Here is an 18,053-nt window from a genome sequence, read left to right on the forward strand (position 1 = left end):
TTATGCTCAGTTCCAACAATATATTCTTAGCTTAAAAATTGACCAGAAAAATTCATGCTTAAAAAAATGATAGTTACATTTCCATTAGTAGATTTATAGACAAGACAGATTGGCATTCTCCAGGGACTGAAAAAAATCCATAAAGTTCCATGATACTCTACTTTGCCATACTTAAAATATTGAAATAGCTCTTCTATTGCTTAACTTGCTCAAATGCGGATTCCAGTATTTTCCATATCCAATGTTCCTATCAATCGTACAAAGCATCTCCTGCCTGATAGGAAAGATGTTCTGTTCTATTTATTCCCGCAGTTAATTTCTGAAGTTAGAGACTGAACCAGCACATTAATACTGATGGGAACTAAGTTTTGATATTCATTCACCTCTCTTATCACATTGCAGAAAGAATCAGTAATGTCAGGCACATTTTCCTCGATTTGTTCAGTGTAAAAAAAACCCATCTGAGATAAGATGAAGGTTCTGAAGGGTATGTATTTTTTTGTCTTTGGAGGATGATTTATGGATACTGTTTGGGGAGGACTAGGATTCTCTTTGGTTCTCTGTAAGCTTGTTATGGGCAGGGAACATGCCTACCACCTGGGTTATATTGTACTCTCTCAAGTGCTCAGTACAGTGCTCTGTACATAATAAGTTCTCATAAATACAATTGATAATTGACCAGTCTTCATTGAGTTTGCTAATGCTGATCTTCAAAAACAAGTCTGGGCAGTATTAATGGAGAGCTGACCCTTATCATTTAACCTCCGTTTATCTTGTTTTTAAATGGAGGCATTTGCTAGCAGAAAGTCTCACTGGCTCACAGGTGGTGGGAATTTATCCATGGACTTCAGACACAAACTGGTTATCCTATTAACCCCTATCTTGTGAGTTATTGGCACTTTACTGGGTAGTGAAAAACCTGGGTGGAAGGGGGCATTTCATTATTTTGCTTACTCTACAATTATTTTTATACTTATTGATCTCAGGATCCTAGATGATCAGTGTATAGAGAATGTGTCTAGAAACTGATCCTGTGAAGAAGCTCATTCTAGACCTGCTGGTATCTTCTAGACTGTGAGCTCACTGTTGGGTAGGAATTGTCCCTATTTGTTGCCCAGTTGTACTTTCCAGGTGCTTAGTACAGTGATCTGCACACTGTAAGTGCTTAATAAATGTGATTGAATGAATATTACCCTGGAAAAAAATACATGGTGGAGGCCTACAGGACACTCTGGGAAGCAGTATGACCTAATGGAAAGAACATGGGCCTGGTAGTCAAAGGTCCTGGGTTCTAATCCTGACTCCACCACTTGATTATCGTGTAACCTTGGGCAAGTTACTTAACTTCCCTGTGCCTCAGTTACCTCATCTATAAAATTGGGATTAAGACTGTAAGCCCCATGTGGGATATGGATTGTGTCCAATCTGATTAGTTTTTATCTACCCCAGTACTTAGTACAGTGTCTGCCACATAGTAAGTAGTTAAAAATGCTGAAAAATAAAGTTTTAGAAGCAAATCAAAAGCCAGTTCTGAGATCAGGATTTAGCTCTGGCTCATTTAGCTCTACCTGGCTGAGAGTAAACTGGTTAAAGTTAATGTTCTCATTCAGGTGGAACTTGGCTAGGTATATATACTGATGCCAAAATGGATATTTTACCTATTCATTTAGATTAAATAACATAGATCCTCAATTTTCCCAAGGTCTAAAGTTCTTCACTAGGAAGCCCACCTGGCACTTGGGTAGAAGCTGGGACTCAAATCCCCAGGGAATGTTTGTGTTCAAGGCTATTTTACAGGTGCACACTCAGGCTGCTGAGTTTTAAGCTGCCCCCTATAAGTCTGTGAGAAGTGCTGCTTCTCCCAGAGTGCCTTATGGGCTACCAGTGCCTCTACTTCCTCTCCTCCAGTCTCATCTTAACTTCATCCAACTTGGTTTCCATGGAAACAGCCCTCTCTAAGGTCATCGGTGGTCTTCTTGCAAAGCCTATGGCCTCTACACCATCCCAATCCTACTCTACCTCTCAGCTGCCTTCCACACTGTGGATCAGCTCTTCTCTTGGAAACATTATCTAACTTTGGCTTTACTGACACCACCCTCTCCTGGTTCTCCTCCTGTCTAACTCTCTGGCTGCTCTTTCTCAGTCTATTTCACAGACTTCTCCTCCATCTCCCATCCCTCAACTGTGGGAGTCTCTCAAAACTCAGGTCTAGGTCCCCTTCTATTCTCTATCTACTCATATTTCCTTGCAAAATTCATTTTCATGGCTTCAACTACCACCTCTATACAGATGATTCCCAAAGCTACATCTCCAGTCCAGAACTCTGCAGTGTCTTATTTCTTCCTGCTTTCAGGACATCACAGCTGGTCAAACTAACATGTCCAAAATAGATACATTCATCTTCCTACCCAAACCCTGTCCTCCTCCTGACTGTAGACAAGGCCACTATCCTACCTATCTCACCAGCCCATAACCTTGGCATTATTCTCGATTCATCTCTTACATTCAATCCACATATTCAATCTGTCACAAAATCTAGTCAGTTCTATCTTCACTACATCCCTAAAAAGTGCCATTTCTTCTACATCCAACCTGCTACCATGTTGATCCAAGTGTTTATTTCCTGCCTTGACTACTGCATCTGTCTCCTCACTGACATCCCTGCCTCCTGTCTCTCCTCGCTCTAGTCCATACCTCACTCTGCTGTCCAGATCAATTTTTCTAAAAAAAACAATCAGCCTACATCTCCTTATTCCTCAAGAATCTTCAGTGATTGTCCATCTACCACTGCATCAAACAGAAACTCCTCACCATTGTCTGTCAAGCACTCAATCACCCCGGCCCCTCCTATGTTACCTCCCAGATTTCCTGCTACAACCCAGCACACTCACTTTGCTCCTCTATCACCAACCTACTCACTGCATCTATCTCACTGTTGACCTCTTGCCTGCCTCATGCTTCTGGCCTGGAACTTCATATCCGACAGATGATTGGTCTTCCTTCCTTCAAAGCCTTATTATAATCACATCTCCTCAAGGATACCTTCCCCGAATAAGCCCTCATTTAATAATAATAATAATAATTATGGTTCTAAGCACTGGGGTATGTACAGGGTAATCAGATTGTCCCATGTGAGGCTCATACTTTTAATCCCCATTTTACAGAGGAGGTAACTGAGGCACAGAGAAGTGAAGTGACTTGCCTAAGGTCACACAGCAGACAAGTGGCGGACCTGGGATTAGAACACATGTTCTCTGACTTCCAAGCCCGTGCTCTTTCCACTGTCACGTTCATTTCCCCTACTCCCTCTCCCTGCTGCATCACACTTGCATTTAAAGTTCCACCTTTTATCCACCCCTCTTCAGCCCCATGGCACTTTCGTCCATATCCATTATTTATTTATTTATTTATTTATTTATTTATTTATTTATTTATTTATATTCATGTCTGTCTCCCCCTCTAGACTGTGAGGTCCTTGTGGGCAGAGCATATGTTTATCAACCCTGTTACATTATACTCTCCTAAGCTCTTTGTTTTGTAATCAGCACATGGTAAGTGTTCAAAAAATATGACTGCTTAACTGATTGATAAGGATCTTCAGTGCAGAGGAATGGACCCACTCTGTTTGCATTTTCCTTTTTATTCTAGTTTTTAACTAGCTACACAGTTAAGCCCGATGGACAGGGCAGGTTCATCTGAGACATCCCAAGCTTCATCTTGCTATAACAGCCTGACCTCTCAAGCCCCTCTTTAACCAGCAGAATAATGAGCTCCTTGCTTGTGGAACACTTTGTTCTTGCACAGCTTGAGAGCAGAAATATTGAGAGCCAACAAACAATATTTCCTCTGAGTTTCTGGCAAATGCCCCCTTGAAAAGTACCACTAAAAGAGATTTTCTGATCAAGTGTAGCTCTCTGTCTTTCTTGGAGGAGACAAGGGTAACTTTTTCATTGTCATTTTGATTTTCATATTATTCTCATAATAATTCTAATAATAATAGTATTTGTTAAGGGCCTACTATGTGCAAGTACTGTAGTCGGTGCCTCAGTTACCTCATCTGTAAAATGGGGATTAAGACTGTGAGCCCCACGTGGGACAACTTGATTCCCCTGTGTCTACCCCAGCGCTTAGAACAGTGCTCGGCACATAGTAAGCGCTTAACAAATACCAACATTATTATTATTATTATTAGTGTTGGGGTAGATAGTAAGGTCCTTCATGGTCTAAATAAGAGGGAGAACGGGCACTAAATCCCCATTTTGCAGATGAGGAAACTGAGGCCCAGAGAATTTAAGAGACTTGTCCAAGGTCATACAGCCGGTAAGTGTTGGAGCCAGTACTGAAACCCAGGTCCTCTGACTCCCAGGCCTGTGTTCTTTCCACTAGGCCATGCTGCTTACAGAATTAGAATGCTTACAGGGTTAGAGTTAACATTTAGCCTTAAGAAGTATGAATAGTTAAAAAACCCCAAGTGTTATCTGCAATTTCATTGCAGCTGAATCGACATTCTAGGTCCACGTTGATTTGGTTTGCCAAACTGTATAGTAATATTATAGTGATAGAGAAGCAGCAGGGGCATGGGCCTAGGAGTGAGAAGATCATGAGTTCTAATCCTGGTTCTGCCACTTATCTGCTGTGTGACCTTGAGTAAATCACTTTCTCAATGCCCCAGTTACCTCATCTGTAAAATGGGGATTAAAACTGTCAGTCCCATGTGGGACAGGGACTGTGTTCAACCTGATTTGCTCATATCCACCCCAGCATTTAGTATAGTGCCTGGCACAAAGTAAGCACTTAACAAATACCATAATAATAATAATAATTTAATGGATTCATGGCATCTGCTGACTCATACAGTTCTCTAGACTGTAAGCTCATTGTGGGCAGGGAATATCTCTGTTTATTGTTGTATTGTATTCTCCCAAATACTTAGTATAGAGCTCTGCTCATAGTCAGTGCTCAATAAATATGATTAAATGAATGAATGAATGAAACTGCTCTCTGTTTATTTCCCTCTTCCCTGCCCTTTCATGGAGTTGCCATCCCGCTTCTGGAAGCCAGGTATTTCTTGAGAATCTAAAACTATCTGCATTTTATTACTCCTGAAATGAAGCCTGCACCTGTTCCTTTTCCATTCCAGTCCAGAACCGCTCTGAAGAATGGGTGTGGTTTGGCGCGCTCACTACTACCTGTCTGGGTGGCCCAAAGCAAAGTGGCATGTGGCAATTATCTAGGTAATTTGATCTGACAGAAAGACAAACTGGCTAATTTAGGCCCTGGAGGGGTCTTTTTGGCCCAGCTAATAGGTTTGGATGTCCTCATCAGTTCAATATATTATTGTCAAATATTAACTTCATGTGCTACTTTTTAAGCAAATGTGCCAAACTCCTGTTGCTATTCGGTGTGGTTTGCCTATTCAGAGAGTGGGATTAGACTTTAAGCCTGTCAAAGGGCAGGGACTATCTCTGTTACCGATTTGTACATTCCAAGCGCTTAGTACAGTGCTCTGCACATAATAATCGCTCAATAAATACTATTGAATGAATGAGAAGTTACGCATTGGAAGCGTAGCAGATCGACCAAGTAAGCAGCCTTTGGGAAGGACAGGCGTGTTCCCCGAGAAGAGAGGGGACTCAAAACAGGGAGTCTCTCAAATGGTTTCTGGAGTGAGAACTGGTGAAGCTGGAGGCCAGAGAAACTGGACTAGTAGAGTGATATGGCGGTCCTTCTGCACTGGGACTCTGTGTAGTATGGCTCTCAGTGTTCAAGGGTGGCACAGCTGACACAAACATAAGGAGCAAATAATGCCTACACATGACAAACAATCTTACTCCACGTGAAACCACAATATAACCAGAGCTTACTGAACTCCCCCAAATACTTTCTAGCACCAGTTTTTATTATATCCAAAGACAACTGAATGCCCTCCCTCCTCACCTCCGACAATCAAATTCTCTTCCCCTCTTCAAATCCCTACTTAAAGCTCACCTCCTCCAAGAGGCCTTCCCAGACTGAGCTCCCCTCCTTTTTTTCCCTCTGCTCCCTCTACCCCCCTTCACCTCTCCGCAGCTAAACCCTCTTCTCCCTCCTTTCTCTCTCCTCCTCCCCCTCTCCCGTCCCACCCCCTCAGCACTGTACTCATCCACTCAACTGTATATATCTTCATCACCCTATTTATTTTGTTTATTTTGTTTAATGAGATGTACATCACCCTGATTCTATTTATTTGCCATTGTTTTTATGAGATGTTCTTCCCCTTGACTCTATTTATTGCCATCGTTCATGTCTGTCTGTCTCCCCTGATTAGACTGTAAGCCCGTCAAAGGGCAGGGACGGCCTCTATCTGTTGCTGACTTGTACATTCCAAGCGCTTAGTACAGTGCTCTGCACATAGTAAGTGCTCAATAAATACTATTGAATGAACTGCCCAGCCAGACTAGTCTTGTGGAAGCAGCGTGGCCTAGTGGAAAGAACACAGGCCTGGGAGTCAGAGGATCTGGATTCTAATCCTGGCTCTGTCACTTACCTCCTGTGTGACCTGGGCAAGTCACTTCACCTATCTGGGCCTTAATTTCCTCATCTGCAAAATGAGGATTCGATACCTGTACTCCCTCCTACTTAGACTATCAGTCCCATGTGGCACGGGGACTGTGTTCAATTTCAATAGTATTTATTGAGCGCTTACTATGTGCAGAACACTGTACTAAAAACTTGGAATGTATAGTTCAGCAACAGATAGAGACAATCCCTGACCAATGAAGGCTCACAGTCTAAATGGGGGACACAGACAGCAAAGCAAAGTAGAACAAAAAAAAAACCATCAACAAGATAAATAGATAATAGGTGAGATGTACACCTCATTAACAAAATAAATAGGGTAATAAATAATATATACAAATTAGCACAGTGTTGAGGGGAGGGGAAGGGGGAAGAGCAGAGGGTGGTGGGGGAGGGCAGAGAAGGGGGATAGGAGGGAAAGGGCAGGGGGCTCAGTTTGGGAAGGCCAACTTGATTATCTTGTTTCTAACCCAGATCTTGGAACAGTGTTTGATGCACATTAAGTGCTTATTCTATACTACGACCTTTGTGTCCTCTTTCTATGAAGTGCTTCTTCATAGTTATATCTGTATCATTTTCCTTTCCAGCTAACCTGAGTTTCCATATCAAGTGGGAATAATGAATGCCTTCTCTCCCCCCAAACCAGCAGCCGATACACTGACCTAACTCTTGGAATTGCTTAAAGGTTTCTCTTCTAGTGTTGGAAGGAACTAGACCAGTGATGTGATTTCCCTGACAGGACAAAGGATTGTTTAGTAAGTAAGGGTTCCTTACCAGTTCAGCGAAATCCTCTGGGATATCATAGCCATACGAGTAGGGGAAGAGTAGCAACTGAGAATAAGAGTGAATGGTCAAATAGGCCTTGATGGAGGAGAGCTTGCTTCGGACGAAATCAGCCAGGGCCTTAGTTTCCTTCTCCGACTCAGGGTGTGACCCACAGTAAGTGTCATCACATGGGTACTTGGAGGCTCCCATCGCTGCAGAAAGTGGAGAGTCAGAGTCAGGAAGCCAGGGAGGCAACGGATCAGGATCAAAAATGTGTTCTTCCCCTATTGCTTCGACTGTGAACCCACAAAGGTCTGGTTCAGGAACTGTATCTTATCTGACTGTAATGTATCTACCCCATTGTTTAGCACAGTGCCTGGTACATAGTGAGTATTTAACAAATACTACTGTTATTAGGGCAGCAGTGTGGCCTAGTGGAAGGAATCCGGATGGGACTGGGAACCAGGAGATAGGGTTAAAATACCTGTTTTTCCATCCCTCTTAGACGGTGAGCCCCTGTGGGACAAGGACTATAATAATAATGTTGGTATTTGTTAAGCGCTTACTATGTGTAGAGCACTGTTCTAAGCGCTGGGGTAGACACAGGGGAATCAGGTTGTCCCACGTGGGGCTCACAGTCTTAATCCCCATTTTACAGATGAGGTAACAGAGGCACAGAGAAGTGAAGTGACTTGCCCACAGTCACACAGCTGACAAGTGGCAGAGCCGGCATTCGAACCCATGACCTCTGACTCCAAAGCTCGGGCTCTTGCCACAGAGCCAAGCTGCTTCTCTATAATGCTTCTCTATAGTTGACTATGCTTCAACTTTCATCTCCATGAGGGCAAGGATCATCTCTAGCAACTCAGTTGTATTTGGCAACTCAAGTGTTTGGTAGAGAGCTCTGCACAGAGTAAGCATTCAATATATAGTGTAGATTGATCAATTGACTGGAAATGGAAACATTACTGTATTGTCCTTTCTCGAGGGCTTGGTAGACAGCCCCGCACATGGTAAGTATGCAACATATACCATTGATCGTTTGATTAGAAATGGCCAGGAAGCCCCTGGGCAACACTTACTGCACCATTTAGCATTGAAGTTTCTGTTTGGGTCAGTACCAATGCACCTGCTGTTAGGAGAGGTGGAACGGGTCTTTCTCCACATGCGATTCTGAAACAGAGAGAGCATCTCAGATTAGGGCAATCTGAACTCCCCCACCCCCAGTTGTTTCCTGCTCCAACTAACACACTTTGGGGCAGAGGGAAGGGATGTACCTTTTCCCAGGTGTAGACGTAGCCATCGATGTTGACCACGGGCAGGATGTAGAAGTCAAGGTTGTTGAGGAGATTGGCCATCTGGGCATCAGTTCCATAGGTGTTCACAGCCTAGAGATGGCGATAGGAACATGCAGATCCAAGTGAATGTCCGCCACCATAGGACCACTAGTCCAGAAACAGTGGGAGGTGGGTGGGAGGACAGGCCCTTTAAGGGGATGCTCAGTAAGGCAGTGCAGTTGCCAGCACAATGTCGGGTTCCATTTTAAAGGGCAGATTCTGGTCTCCTCTACTGAGGCATCAGAAAGAGTGGTTTACTTCCCATGCTGTTGTTTTCAGCCTTCCACAAACTGACCAAGGTTGAAAGTGGTGGGCAAGTCCCCTTGGGGTGAACAATCATTCAGTCAATCAATCAGTGATATTTAGTGAGTGCTTACTGTGTGCAGAGCACTGTACTAAGCACTTGGGGAGTACAATTTAGCAAATTAGAAGGCACATTCCCTGCCCACAAGGAGCTTACAGTCTAGTGGGGGAGACAGACAGAAAAGAAATTATGGATAGAGTGGAAACCATTTCATCCAGTATATACAGGCCTCTGTTAACATGATCTAAAATAAATACACAATATACAATTTAAAATAACTTTTTTATGGTGTTTAAGTAACACTGTGGCCTAATGGATAGAGCACAGGCCTGGAAGTCAGAAGGACCTGAGTTCTTGTCCCAGATCTGCCACTTATCTGCTGTGTAACCTTGGGCACACTTCTCTGTGCCTCAGTTACCTCATCTGGAAAATGGGAATAATTGAAAATGGGAATAATGACTGTGAGCGCCATGTGGGACATGTTTCTGTGTCACATCTGATTACCTTGTAAATACCCTAATGCTTTGAACAGTGTCTGGCACATAGTAAGTGCTTAACAAATACCGTAAAAAAACCAACACTTACAATCTGCCAGGCACTGTTCTAAGTGCTGAATTGGACAGAGTCCATGTCCCACATGGGACTCACAAGTCTTATCCCTATTTTACAGAGGAGGTAACTGAGGCGCGGAAAAGTTAAGTGACTTCTCCAAAGTCACACAGCAGTCAAGTGGTGGAGCCGAGATTAGAAGTCAGGTCCTTCAGACTCCCAGGTCCATGCTCTACCCATTAGGCCACACTTCTTCTCTAACCTCAAAATAATGTCTGTTGACATCTACAAAGATCACTGAACTATTTTAGACATTAACTTTTCATTTTGAGTGTGAGAGTGAAAAGTGGTTAAGGATATTAGGGGAAGGTGGAAGATTTTTTAAATGTATTTAAGTGCTTACTATGTGTCAAGCACTGTCCTAAGTTTTGAGGTAGAAAGACAAATATGGAGTCTTTTTAACCCTGATGGGAAGCTCAAGTCATGTTAGTGATTTGGGGTAAACAAGACAGGTAATCCAGCTTCAATAGCTAAGGGGGCAATTACCCCATCCACCCCTTGTACCCTTTGAAATGACACCTATACTGAAACTCAATCAATCCCTCAGTTAGGGGTGATTACTGAATGCCTACTGAGGCTCACAGTCTTAATAAATGCAAGGAATCTCTTCAAAGTCCCTGTCCAACATGGGGCTCACAGGCATAATTCTTATTTTACAGATGAGGTGAAAAAGGCATAGACAAGTTAAGTGACTTGTCCAAGGTCTCACAACACATATGTGGCAGAGCTGGAATTAGAACCCAGGTCCCCTGACTTCCAGGCCTGTGGTCTTTCCACTAGGCTATGATCCTTCTCTGAGTAAGTAATATCAATGCTACTACGAGTCTCTCAGTTCAGGTTAGCTAGAGTAGTTGGTGGGTCCAAAGTTGGGGAGTGTGAGTTTTAATCTGGGATGGCTTTGTAGGAAGATTGGCTTTTTATTAGAGCTTGGAAGGGGGAGGGAAATGTGGTCTGATGAAGTGGAAAGTGGAGGCTACTCCTGGAAGGGAGAATGCTGTGGGCCATGGTTTGGAAATGGGAGAGGAATGAAGTGGGAGAAGGGCCCAGTTAGGTAAAGTAATAATAATAATGTTGGTATTTGTTAAGTGCTTACTATGTGCAGAGCACTGTTCTAAGCGCTAGGGTAGACACAGGGGAATCAGGTTGTCCCACGTGGGGCTCACAGTCTTAATCCCCATTTTACAGATGAGGGAGCTGAGGCCCAGAGAAGTAAAGTGACTTGCCCACAGTCACACTGGTGACAAGTGGCAGATCCGGGATTCGAACTCATGACCTCTGACTCCCAAGCCTGGGCTCTTTCCACTGAGCCACGCTGTAGGAGGTGAAGTTCATGGCCAAGGGTTTGGGAAGATGACCAAAAAGATGATCAGCTCAACCCTTATTGCGAGGTATAGGATGGGCTGGAGAGGGGAGAGACTGGAGGCCAGGAGACCAGCACAGAGGCTGTTGCAATCATCCACTTGGATTGTGGTTACATCCTGTCCTAGGGCCGAAGCTGAGGAGTGGGGAGGTAATGGGTGGATCCAGAGTACGTTTTGCAGGAAGAATTCACAAGATTGGGTGAGCAGCAAGTGAGATGGGAGTTAAAGGCAGTCCTAGGGGCGAGAGGATGATGGGGTGGTTGACTGAAAAGGGAGGCTACAAGTGCGAGATGGGTGGGAAGTGTGAGGGAAATGAGGAGTTCAGGTTTCAGTGGGTTACATTTAAGGAGATGATGAGACAGCCAGGTGGAGGTTCTCTGAAGCAGGAGGAAATGTAATATTGTATGACAAGGAAGAGAATCAGGTAGGCCTGGAGAGGTGGATTTGGGTGTTATTGCAAAGATGGTAAAGCCATGTGAGGAGATGAGTACTTCGCAATATGGAGCAAAAATAACAGAGATGGCAGAATAGACAGTACCAGACACCCACAAAAGAGCCATTGAGGTTTGCAGTCTTCCACGAAGATAATTTGTTATGGAATTGGTCTCCTTCCTAGAAATCCCCATGAAGCAAGCTGGTTATTTCCAGACAACAAGAGCAAGAACCCCTCTGTTTCTGTGGTGAAGGGGTAGAGGGTCTGGGGTTTTCTTGGGAAAGCACAATGTGAGCATAGATTTCTCATGTCCTTGACTTTAGGTCTTCTCCAGACAACTCCAACCTCTGGCCACATTGACCTGTATCCACTGACGAATAGTAATCGCCTCCCAAGGCATTGTGAACAACTGTTCAGGTTGACAGTTGATCCTTCCCATTGGCCTGAATTTCCCTTTCTTTTGGCTTTAAATGAGGTTAATTTTAATCTCTTTCAGGAAGACTTCTCTGCTTAATTTCCAACATCTCAAGCTGTATTGTGGACTTCTGTACAGAGCCCGGGCATGGGAGTCAGAAGGACCTGGGTTCTAATCCAGTCTGCACCATTTGTCTGCTCTGTGACCCTGGGCAAATCACTTTACTTTTCTGTGCCTAGATTACCTTGTCTGTAAAATGGGGATTAAGATTGTGAGTCCCATGTGGGACAAGGACTGTGTCCAAGCCAATCACCTTGTGTCTACCCCAGCACTTAGTACAGTACCTGGCACGTAGTAAGAGCTTAACAAATTCCACATTTAATATTATTATTATTACAGTTACCCTTAGCACTCATGTATTTACTCCTATCTTCAGAATATATGCATTTGCATATATTCAATTGAAAATAATTGAATATTATTTATTCTGATATTTCATGTTGACATATTTACGCTACTACCTATTTTGTCCTGGTTTCTTCTCCTGCTTCCATTTTTTGAAAATGTATTTTGTCCTTCTTCTCTGTTAGATTGTAAGTTTCTTGAGGGCAGGGAATATATCATTTGCTGCTGTTGTACTCACTCTAATGCTTAGGACAGTTTTCTGCACTATTAATCAAATTTAATCTCTGCCTCAAGCTTTCTTGTTTGATCTTCAGAATGACTGAAAACAATCTACTCATCTTCTCACTATTCAATTTTTGGAGTAAACATTGATTCAGGCACACAACACCATATATGACCCAGTCCATAATTACTTCTTATTGGTCACAAAAAAATAGATAGTGTAATAAACTTGCTTTAAAGTGTCTGGATTCATTTGCAAATGCTCTAAAGGATACTTGATTATCCTATCTTATCTCTGTAAGGATAGAGATATAGGACCTACTAATCTCTTGGTGCAGATGGTTAACTCTCAGTGATGTTGTGTGTTGCTAATTGGAATTATAATATGCTTACAAATCAAGAGCACAAGAGTTTCAGTATTTCTTGTGGAGATCTCTCTAAAACAAAATTGGAAGAGGACAACTGGGGAAGTCAAAGCTTTGAATGGGTTCCTGGGAAGAGTAATTTTATTTTCTTGCAAATATTGATTTTGCTTACTTCATCTAGTCAACACTCAGGTACTGTTTGTTGACTAGATCAGGTTACTGTTCTGATGGATGCATTTTCCCATTCCTCTGCTTCTCAATCTTCCTCTGCTTCCTCCTCCTCCTCATCTTTCCTGCCATTTTCCATTCCATCTCTTAATGGCAGAGGGGAGTGGAAGGAAGATGGGTAAGAAGCTTGTGACCAGGCTCGGAAAAGAGGGCTGGAGGAAGTTGCAGTGGACAACTCCTATCAATTTGGTCTGTGTTTGAAGATTTAATTTAGCCCACAAAATGCTTTCCTCCTCCATCTTAGGAATTTCCTTCCCACAGTCACTTCATTGCTCATCTCACTGACCTCTTTCACAAACCACTGGCAGAAGGCATGGGAGATCCACTCTCTGGCATGGAAACCGCAGTCCATGAAGATGGCAGGCTTATTCACTCCTTCTTTGCCAACCTATTCCAAACAGAAGGTAGAAAACACACGCGAGTGAGCAGCCTGAGATTAACACTCCACCTGTCAGTCAGTCATACTTATTGAGGCACTTAATTTGTGAAGAGCACTGTACTAAGCGCTTGGGAGAGTACAATACAATAAACAGACACATGGGGAAATTCGACAGCAGCACATGAATCTCTGCCCTTTGGACAGCTGGTATTGACTCCACCCTCAGCCCCACAGCACTTATGTACATAGTCATAATTTATTTATTTTTATTACTATCTGTCTCCCTCCAGACTGTAAACTCACTGTGGACAGGGAATGTGTCTATCAATTCTACCGAGAAGCAGCATGGCCTTGAAAGAGCACGGGCTTGGGAGTCAGAGGTTGTGGGTTCTAATCCTGACTTTGCCAATTGTCGCTGTGTGACCTTGGGCAAAGTCACTTAACTACTCTGTGCCTCAGCTACCTCATCTGTAAAATGGGGATGAAGATTGTGAGCCCCACGTGGACAACCTGATTACTTTGTATCTACCCCAGTGCTTAGGACAGTACTTAATTCTGTTGTCTCCCAAGAGCTTGGTACAATACTCTGCACATAGTAAGTGCTCAATAAATACCACTGATTGACTGATTTAATGAAAACATAATGCTAAAGAAGCAATCTCACACCCTAGATGGTAACGATGCTCATGCTGCTTTTTCTTTTTACTGAGGCTGACAAGATCATATTTCCAGGGGATGTCTCTTAATTGTTCTATGATGTTATAATGTGTTGACACAGCTAAGACAACTGCAGGTATTAATGACTCCTACCCAACTTCCAGGAAAGTTTCCTTCCCTCCCACTCCTGACACTTAATCCTTGGGAACTGTATTTGCTCATTAGTCTTAGATGACAGAAATGACATTTCGAGAAGACACAAACAAATTGTTGGTAGAGTTTAGAATGTTATCTGATAGACCGAAGTTTATGGATCTCTTTGGGGAAAGGGTTTGGCAATACCAGATGGGAGAGACAATTTCATCAAGGTAGATTATCATTTACATGGCTTGCAGGGATGGAGCTGAATTTATGGGTTGGAATGCTCACCATTTTATGGCATTTTTCCTTTTGGATCAATCTAATTGAGAGCAATAAGAGCCCAACATATGATATGAGTGGAGGTGGAGGGATAGAGACTGGAGGGAGAAGCGGAAGGATGCGGAGTAAAGAAATGAATGCCAATAAATTAGAATCCCTCACTCTGAAGCACTTCCACTAAGCAGTGGCTAGGAGTCAGAAGGCTCGAGTTTTAGTCCCAGCTCCACTACTGAACTGCTGTGTAATTCATTCAATTGTATTTATTGAGTGCTTACCATGTGCAAAGCACTGTACTAAAGCACTTGGGAGAGTGTGGGAACAGCATAAAATAGTGGTTAGAGCTCGGGCTTGGGAGTCAGAAAGTCATGGGTCCTAATCCCAGCTCCGCCACATGTTTGCTGTGTAACCTTGGATGAGCCATTTCACTTCTCTGCGCCTAGTTACCTCATCTGTAAAATGGGGATTGAGACTGTGAGCCCCATGTGGGACAGGGAATGTGTCCAACCCAATTTTCCTGGATCTACCCCAGCGCTTAGTACAGTGCCTGGTACAAAGTAAGTGCTTAACAAATACCACCATTATTATTAGCTACAAGCAAGTCCCCTAGGGTTCATTCATTCAATAGTATTTATTGAGCGCTTACTATGTGCAGAGCACTGTACTAAGCGCTTGGAATGTACAAATCGGTAACAGATAGAGACAGTCCCTGCTGTTTGACGGGCTTACAGTCTAATTGGGGGAGACGGACAGACAAGAACAATGGCAATAAATAGAGTCAAGGGGAAGAACATCTCGTAAAAACAATGGCACCTAAATAGAATCAAGGCGATGTACAATTCATTAACAAAATAAATAGGGCAATGGAAATATATACAGTTGAGCAGACGAGTACAGTGCTGTGGGGATGGGAAGGGAGAGGGGGAGGAGCAGAGGGAAATGGGGGGAAAAGAGGGTTAAGCTGCGGAGAGGTGAAGGGGGGGTGGTAGAGGGAGTAGAGGGAGAAGAGGAGCTCAGTCTGGGAAGGCTTCTTGGAGGAGGTGAGTTTTAAGTAGGGTTTTGAAGAGGGGAAGAGAATCAGTTTGGCGGAGGTGAGGAGGGAGGGCGTTCCAGGACCGCGGGAGGATGTGGCCCAGGGGTCGACGGTGGGATAGGCGAGACTGAGGGACGGTGAGGAGGTGGGCGGCAGAGGAGCGGAGTGTGTGGGGTGGGCGGTAGAAAGAGAGAAGGGAGGAGAGGTAGGAAGGAGCAAGGTGATGTAGAGCCTTGAAGCCTAGAGTGAGGAGCTTTTGTTTGGAGCGGAGGTCGATAGGCAACCACTGGAGTTGTTTAAGAAGGGGAGTGACATGCCCAGATCGTTTCTGCAGGAAGATGAGCTGGGCAGCGGAGTGAAGAATAGACCGGAGCGGGGCGAGAGAGGAGGAAGGGAGGTCAGAGAGAAGGCCGACACAGTAGTCTAGCCGGGATACAACGAGAGCCCGTAGCAGTAAGGTAGCCATTTGGGTGGAGAGGAAAGGGCAGATCTTGGCGATATTGTAGAGGTGAAACCGGCAGGTCTTGGTGACAGATAGGATGTGTGGGGTGAACGAGAGAGACGAGTCAAGGATGACACCGAGATTGTGGGCCTGAGAGACGGGAAGGATGATCGTGCCATCCACGGTGATAGGGAAGTCTGGGAGAGGACCGGGTTTGGGAGGGAAGATGAGGAGCTCAGTCTTGCTCATGTTGAGTTTTAGGTGGCGGGCCGACATCCAGGTGGAGACGTCCTGGAGGCAGGAGGAGATGCGAGCCTGAAGGGAGGGGGAGAGGACAGGGGCGGAGATGTAGATCTGCGTGTCATCTGCGTAGAGATGGTAGTCAAAGCCGTGAGAGCGAATGAGTTCACCGAGGGAGTGAGTGTAAATGGAGAACAGAAGAGGGCCAAGAACTGATCCTTGAGGAACTCCAACAGTTAAAGGATGGGAGGGGGAGGAGGCGCTAGCGAAGGAGACCGAGAATGACCGGCCAGAGAGGTAAGAGGAGAACCAGGAGAGGATGGAGTCCGTGAAGCCAAGGTGAGATAAGGTATGGAGGAGGAGGGGATGGTCGACAGTGTCAAAGGCAGCAGAGAGGTCAAGGAGGATTAGAATGGAGTAGGAGCCATTGGCTTTGGCAAGAAGGAGGTCATGGGTGACCTTAGAGAGAGGAGTCTCGGTAGAGTGGAGGGGATGGAAGCCAGAGTGGAGGGGGTCTAGGAGAGAATGGGAGTTAAGGAATTCTAGGCATCGATTGTAGATGACTCGTTCTAGGATTTTGGAAAGGAAGGGTAGTAGGAAGATAGGACGATAACTGGAGGGGGAAGGGGGTCAAGAGCGGGTTTTTTTAGGATGGGGGAGACGTGGGCATGTTTGAAGGCAGAGGGGAAGGAGCCATTGGAGATTGAGTGGTTAAAAATAGAAGTTAAGGAAGGGAGGAGGGCAGGGGCGATGGTTTTAATAAGGTGAGAGGGAATGGGGTCCAAGGCACAGGTGGAGGGGGTGGCACTTGCGAGGAGGGAGGAGATCTCCTCTGAGGATACTGCGGGGAAGGATGGGAAAGTAGGGGAGAGGGTTGGTGGGGGGGGAGGGGAGAGGCGGAGGGGTGATTTTGGGGAGCTCAGACCTGATTGTGTTGATTTTCGTGAGGAAATAGGTGGCCCGATCATTGGGGGTGAGAGATGGGGAAGGGGGAGGAACAGGGGGCCTAAGGAGAGAGTTAAAGGTCCGGAACAATCGGCGGGGGTGACGGGCATGGGTGTCCATGAGGGAGGAGAAGAAGTTTTGCCTGGCGGAGGAGAGGGAAGAGTTAAGGCAGGAAAGGATAAATTTGAAGTGTGTAAGGTCGGCTTGGTGCTGGGACTTTCGCCAGCAGCGCTCAGCAGCTCGAGCATAGGAGCGTAGGAGGCGGACAGAGGAGGTGATCCAGGGCTGTGGGTTAGTGGAGTGAGAGCGGCGGAGGGAAAGGGGGGTGAGAGAATCGAGATGAGTAGAGAGGGTGGAGTTGAGAGCGGAGACCTGATCGTCGAGAGTGGGAAGTGAGGACAGGGCGGCAAGGTGAGGAGAGTTGCTTTTGGAAAGATGGATGGGATCAAGAGAGCTAGTTTCCTCAGCTGTAAAATGGGGACAAAACACCTGACCTCCCTCCCTCTTAGGCTGTGAGTCTCCCGTGGGACAGGGATTATTCATTCATTCATTCATTCATTCATATTTATTTAGCATTTACTGTGCGCAGAGCCCTGTACTAAGCACTCGGAATATACAATTAGGCAACAGATAGAGACAATCCCTGACCAACAACGGGTTCACAGTCTAAAAGGGGGAGACAGACTGCAAAACAAAACAAGTAGTCAGGCATCAATACCATCAAAATAGATAAATAGAATTGTAGATATATACACATCATTAATAAAATAGAGTAATAAATAATATGTACAAATATACACGAGTGCTGTGGTGAGGGGAAGGGAGTAGAGAAGAGGGAGGGAGTAGGAGGAATGGGGAGGGGAGGAGGGGCAGAGGGAAAGGGAGGGCTCAATCTGGGAAGGCCTCTTGGAGGAGGTGAGCTCTCAGTAGGGCTTTGA

General features: G+C 44.8%; 1 protein-coding gene across 2 annotated transcripts in view; it reads right to left on the reverse strand.

Annotated features, from left to right (window-relative positions):
- CPB1 (carboxypeptidase B1) overlaps window positions 1–18,053 on the reverse strand; it is a 66,563-nt gene that overhangs the window by 12,955 nt on the left and 35,555 nt on the right. For both annotated transcript variants that reach the window (XM_039912390.1, XM_029069139.2), the window contains 4 exons: window positions 13,289–13,390; window positions 8,601–8,711; window positions 8,406–8,496; window positions 7,333–7,535 (listed from right to left, as the gene is read on the reverse strand). In XM_039912390.1, coding sequence (XP_039768324.1) covers window positions 7,333–7,535; window positions 8,406–8,496; window positions 8,601–8,711; window positions 13,289–13,390 — 507 coding nt within the window. The remainder of the gene's footprint in view (window positions 1–7,332; window positions 7,536–8,405; window positions 8,497–8,600; window positions 8,712–13,288; window positions 13,391–18,053) is intronic.

This window comes from Ornithorhynchus anatinus, chromosome 1 (assembly GCF_004115215.2).
Source record: "Ornithorhynchus anatinus isolate Pmale09 chromosome 1, mOrnAna1.pri.v4, whole genome shotgun sequence".
Taxonomy (NCBI): domain Eukaryota; kingdom Metazoa; phylum Chordata; class Mammalia; order Monotremata; family Ornithorhynchidae; genus Ornithorhynchus; species Ornithorhynchus anatinus.